The sequence below is a fragment of the Cryptomeria japonica genome, chromosome 9 (assembly GCF_030272615.1).
Source record: "Cryptomeria japonica chromosome 9, Sugi_1.0, whole genome shotgun sequence".
Taxonomy (NCBI): Eukaryota; Viridiplantae; Streptophyta; class Pinopsida; order Cupressales; family Cupressaceae; genus Cryptomeria; species Cryptomeria japonica.
Window position 1 is genome coordinate 530,778,589 of NC_081413.1, and position 5,810 is coordinate 530,784,398.

The window sequence follows — 5,810 nt, forward strand, 5'->3', positions numbered from 1 at the left end:
CAACCATGATGCATAAACAAACAAATTAATCACACTATAGGAGTTTCATTTAACCTTTAATCAAAAACTTTAAAACTCGATGACATATATAATTGAAACTTCAAACAAAACCAATACAATTGAATTCTATGTCACTAAAAATTCAAATAAAACTCATATCTCAAATACATATACATCATTAGAACTAGAACAAATTACATACAATCATAATATATAAAAGTATTTGTCACTAAACATGATACACATTTAAGCACACTACTCATGCTGAAAGTTTCACTCAAAAGCCATGCAACTAACTCATAGCATACAAAATATATAATTTAAGTGAAATAAAATGGTCCTTATTTTATATTTTCATTAATCATACCTCAATAAATATAAAAATTAACAACAAATAAATTATTTTAATCAACTTCTTTTAACATATATTTGATTAGCATAAAAATTAAATCTAATTAACTTTAAAAACATAAAAATTGAAGTTGCACAAAAAAAGAACAAAAAACACCTCTTGAAGGATGTCCATGGCCATCCTTAAGAGTTTATGGAGGGGTATTCGTACCCCTCCTTAAAAAAAATACTTTTTATTAATTATAATTGTTAAGTTATATTTATAAGTAACTTGTTTTCAAGTTTTCATCACTACACACTCATTACCAACTAAGCTATTGACGTCCTTTTAATTGTAGGATTCTTTGACATTTTTTTGTTGTATTATTTCTTCCAATCCAAAGCAAAGCTGCACAATGCTCATTTCACACCTAACATTAATCAAAAAAATTAGCATCAAAATCATCAAATAATTTGTACATTTACTAGTCATCTAAGGGATAGTAGAGAACTAAAGTATGAATGAATTTCACACCTAATATTAATCAAAAAATTTAGCATCAAAATCATCAAATAATTTGTACATTTACTAGTCATTTAAGGGATAGTAGGGAGCTAAAGTTTGAATGATCTAAAGGAAATAGTGCACTATTCTAGCAGTCTTGAACCTTTTCTATTGGGTAGCAAAAAACACTAAAGTCTTTGAAATAAGAAGTTCAAAACCTTGTCTATTGGGTAGAAAAAACACTAAATTCTTGGACATGCCTTAGCAATCAAATGTGTAGCTCATTGTGAAAGGCATAACTCCTCAAACCCATGTTAAAAAACTAAAACCTCCACAAATCAGTCATTACCAACTAAGCTATTTACATCCTTTAAATTAAAGGATTCTTTGACAATTTTTTTTTGTATTATTTCTTCCAATCCAAAACAAAGCTGCACAATGCTCATTTCACACCTAACATAAATTAAAAAATTTAGCAATAAAATCATCAAATAATTTGTACATTTACTAGCCATCTAAGGGATGGCAGGGAACTAAAGTTTGAATGACCTAAAGGAAATATTGCACTATTCTAACAATCAAGGACTACTTTCCATCTATCATTTGCAAAGGATGATGACAAAATTGCAGATGTTATTTATGGACGATACAATCCTGGTATATATATGTGTGATTTTCTTGTTTACACAATCAAAAATCAGAAAACAGATTCATATTTGTGTTTTGGCTGGAAAATATTCTAGGAGACAAGAATGCATGAGATTAGTGAGGACCAGTAAAAAATATTTAAAAAATCTATAATCCCTTTCAAGGTTAAGATTCCCTAACCCTTTTCACTGATGAGTAAAATTGTACAAATCCCATCACGCTAGGAATATGCACTTTCCTTCAAATTTAAATTGCTCGTGTAAATCTGTTCAGACAGTGCTTATATCGTTACCTGGGTAAAATCATATTTTCAAATGGCTACCTTAAAATGCAAGTAGTCCAATGAAAAGATCTCCAACCAGTTTTATGATTACGTTATATTTTTATCACCCTTGTTAAATGATAACTATCCCAAAATACAACCAGTGTTGAACATCTTATTTCTAAGAACGGTCTCAACCCAATCTATAGTGTATGAAGGTAAAACCGAGATTAAAACTCAAAAAAGTTGGGATTACGAAAAAGCTTGTTGCAGATGTTGGGTTAAACCCCAAACAAGCACCAATTAAATGCTTGCTAAATATGTAAAATTTGGAACAATTCTGTTAATAATGCATAAGCTTTAGCCTTATTTATGTGGATATGCAAGGTTGGGCAACTGACGCATGTGTCAGCCTTTGTTCTTTCAGGTGGTAGATTGCCAATGACTTGGTATCCACAAGAGTTTGTTCTGTCAGGTGGTAGATTGCCACAGGATATCCAGGCCGAACTTACAGGTTCTACACTGGAAAAACTGTTTACATGTTGGCAATGGTCTGAATTATGCAAACGCATGAGCAGGATCATATGATGAGTAATCAACAATATCATGTGTAGTGTGGTGTGATGACACAGAGAGTTGCATAGTTTATGTAGTCACAATTATTTAGAAATTATAAATATTGTTTTGGGTAGGTGGGAAAGTTGAAAACAATTAGTCTATATGAATCTATAATATATATGTATGTGCAGAAACTAGAAACCCTAGCTGTAAGGTTGAGATTTTCATTAATGCTAAATTATTCGAAGGAATCCAGCTTACCATCAGCATTGCTTTGATGTTCTCCAGACTAAGTTGTGTACCATCTTCTCTCATATCTAACATTTCATCCAGAAAATCCTTCGCTTCGTTACCGTTGCACTGCATATCAGCCCTCTGTTATACATGTTATCAAAACACTGGGCCAAATTACTGCTCAGCCCCTGAAGATCAAACCTCCCCAGAAAAGTTAAAAAATCGGATAAGGTTGGAATCCCTGTCAATGGGGTTCCCATACCATGCCTCTGAACTCTGTAGCTTGTGCAGAGCCTGGCTCAAACAGTTCTTTGCCGCAAACCATCTGACCCTAAGCTAAGAGAAAGCGTAAAAGCTCTTTCACTGATCTTCACACTATTTCTCTGTTTACAGTCCTCAAAAATGAAATCAATAGTCCTAAATACTACGTTTCTTCTCAAATGATGCACAACATCCAGCCTTTTGGCACTAAAAATCTCTGTATTACAGATGTTTCTAAGCAAGCGCCAATGAGGGCCATTATTCCATACGGTGAAGAGTATTCTGCTTATTTATGATTGTCTGTTTTCATCCTAAATTTAGTCCAATTATGGAATACTCAGTTACGAAAAAGATGGTTCTTATTTTTTCCTGATCAATGTTTCCAAGGGACAAGTGATGTCCTTTGGATTGATAAACAGAAGGAAAAAAGGAATTATATTCATATCAACAAATGATTAAAATAGATCAATACAACTTGAATATGCAGTCAGTATAAAATGAAGCTCCAAAGCCTAAGGCCCAAAATCAAACTAGAAGCATAAAAGAGTCTAGCCACCAAAGGGGATGAATCTAAATCCAATAAACCAATTAACATGTCACAATGAATGCATTATAGAACTCAACGAGTTAAAGATTCTTATACAACTTAGATCCATTGATATTGGTATGGTGTATTACAGATTATGTCTGATTTGAACAGCCATTGTTATTGGTAGCACTAGTTTAACAAAGCACTTCAAGAATGCAAGAGTAAGCCATTTTATTTGAACAATCAAATGTACTTTATTTACTTTGATTCATAAGCATAGAAATGGGAAGAGGGCACACTTACAAATCTTACCTTTGAGGTTTCGGAGACCTATGTCATCTACCATTCAATTTTTGAACAGTTTGTTCACACGTATGTCTGTGTGAAGAGAGAGATAGGAGTTGGGGAGATGGTTCTTGTGATAATGAGAGAGATTGAAGTTGGGGAGATGGTTCTTGTGATAAAGGTCGTACATACAAAAATCAACTTTGACCTGTATACAATATTTTTTAATCTTGATTTTATGTTTTGTTCTATGTACTCGTGTGTACTCCGAGTAAATAAAAGCACAATCTTTAAATAACATAAATGATCAAAGAAATTGTAATGTGCTTAGACTGAGGCCCCTTTTATATGTACAACATAAGTGAATGGGCGATGTGGGTTAATACTAAGTATAGCTGATTAAGTTAATTGGTGGTTGTAGCCTTGCAGGTACATGGATCCATGCTGGCTGTCATATTTGGACCTCAGCTGCTGAGCCTCCCATTTGCATTTGCATCCTTCGGATGGGGTGCAGGAATCGTATTACTGGCATTAGAGCAGCAATTACCTTCTATACATACAAATTTGTCACTGGTGCTGGAACATCTAGAGCTAAAGGGCAACGGACACCTAAGGTTTAGTGATATGACCACAGAGATTCTGGGTATAATTGAAAAGAAGATGATATGCACACTTTTCTTTGTTCTTAATTGTTATCTTAGTTTTACATGGCGGGAGTCACAAAGATGCAAAACAGGGACTACAGTTTGGTTGGCAGAAAAACAAGCAAATTACTTGCAACTTTGAACTCTTTCTCCATAATTACATCAACTTATGGAAATGGAATCATTCCTGAGATTCAGGTGAGATTGTTTAATAATTGAAAAGAAGATGATAGTTGTGTATTAAAACTTTCATCCTTTCGGTTTCCATAATGATAGGTCCAGTAAGGCGATCTCAAAAATAATTGAAGAAAGAAAATCCAAAGGATGAAAAAGATAGGCTATTACTATTCAGACGAATAAGAGGAAAGTGAATGTGAATACTGCAAAAGGACGTTTGGACACAAGGGTGAGGTTTCGTTTCAAAGGCTCGAGCATTAAAATATCAAAACATGAAGCTAGAATAAGACATTAACAAAGTTAATGTACAGGTCTAGGATTCTACAGGTCATAAAATTAATAAATTAATGATTTTTTTTTTTAAATCGCTTATCAAAACTAACCCAAAATCATATCAACCATTCTCATACTCTTATATTACAATACACCCATTATTCAAACTAGAATTTCTACAAACACCATCACAATACAGAAATTTTCCAAACTCTTAAAAAATACGCACAAAACGTCGAATCCCTGATTAATTCTAAATCTATGAAATAGAAACTTTGAAGTATGCACTCAGAATAGATTTACTAACCTTTTGATTATAGACAAAGATTTCACATCGCCACATCCGTCTACAAATATATCTTCTTCTGCTTAGAAACCAGAAAAAGCTTTGAAGCATGAAAAATACGCACAAAATGCCTAAATAAAAATGTAAAGAGAATCTCTGATTAAATAAAAGTCCACGAAATAGAAACTTATATAAGCTCAGAATTGATTTACCCTTTTGATCATAGGCAAAGATGTCCCATCGCCACATCCGTTTACAGATATTTCTTCTGCTTCGAGAGCAGAAGAAGCTGAAAAAGTATACAATTAAAACTTCCGTCGCAAATTTGATCTCTGCGATGTAACCCTCACAACAATAACCACAAAACAAAAAACAACCATAAAAGAAAAAAAACACGCACAAAAATGAACACAGAAAGAAACGAGAAACATTCAAATGCATGACAAACAATCACTGAAAGGACAAACAATCAATCAAAAACATAACCAATAGAAACCCTGGCGCTGCAGCGCTGAACAAAATCTGTACTCCTCCTAACAGACTAAATAGGTAACGTAGCCCATAGCTTTTTTGCTCTGTACTCCTCCTAACAGACTATATAGGTAACGTAGCCTATAGCTTTTTGCTTTTTACCTTTAACGGTAATCTTTTACATTCTAAAGAAATTGTTGGAATCTTGGTAGAAGATATTTTCACCTTCTATTACAGTGAATCAAAATATTTTGTAATTTTTACTTTGTATGTAACATTTTTTATTATTTTTAATGTTTATAATACCTGGTAGTTATAGTTTATTGTCATTATATAGTTTTTGTATA

At 33.0% G+C, this 5,810-nt stretch overlaps 1 protein-coding gene across 3 annotated transcripts; it reads right to left on the reverse strand.

Moving 5' to 3' along the window:
* Positions 1 to 445: 445 nt before the first annotated feature.
* On the reverse strand, positions 446 to 5,588 carry LOC131077062 (uncharacterized). Of its 3 annotated transcripts, none has more exons than XM_058014465.2 (3): positions 5,205 to 5,586; positions 5,014 to 5,071; positions 446 to 761 (listed from the first exon to the last, which is right to left on the reverse strand). In XM_058014465.2, exons 1-3 carry the CDS (start codon positions 5,431 to 5,433, stop codon positions 680 to 682), a joined length of 369 nt encoding a protein of 122 aa, XP_057870448.1. In that variant the 5' UTR covers positions 5,434 to 5,586; the 3' UTR covers positions 446 to 679. The 3 variants fall into 3 exon arrangements, with proteins under 3 accessions (XP_057870448.1, XP_057870449.1, XP_057870447.1); XM_058014466.2 differs by having other exon boundaries at positions 446 to 739; positions 5,205 to 5,585; XM_058014464.2 differs by lacking the exon at positions 446 to 761 and adding an exon at positions 850 to 1,288 and having other exon boundaries at positions 5,205 to 5,588.
* Positions 5,589 to 5,810: the final 222 nt, after the last annotated feature.

Excerpts from the sequence above, each read along its gene's own strand:
- LOC131077062 (XM_058014464.2), bottom strand. The coding sequence starts at position 5,433 with ATGCATTTGAATGTTTCTCGTTTCTTTCTGTGTTCATTTTTGTGCGTG. Across the intron at positions 5,072-5,204 it reads CTTTGCCTATGATCAAAAGG|AAGAAGATATATTTGTAGAC; the intron begins GTAAATCAATTC and ends GTTTCTAAGCAG. Across the intron at positions 1,289-5,013 it reads TCTTTGTCTATAATCAAAAG|GTGTGAAATGAGCATTGTGC; the intron begins GTTAGTAAATCT and ends AATTTATGTTAG.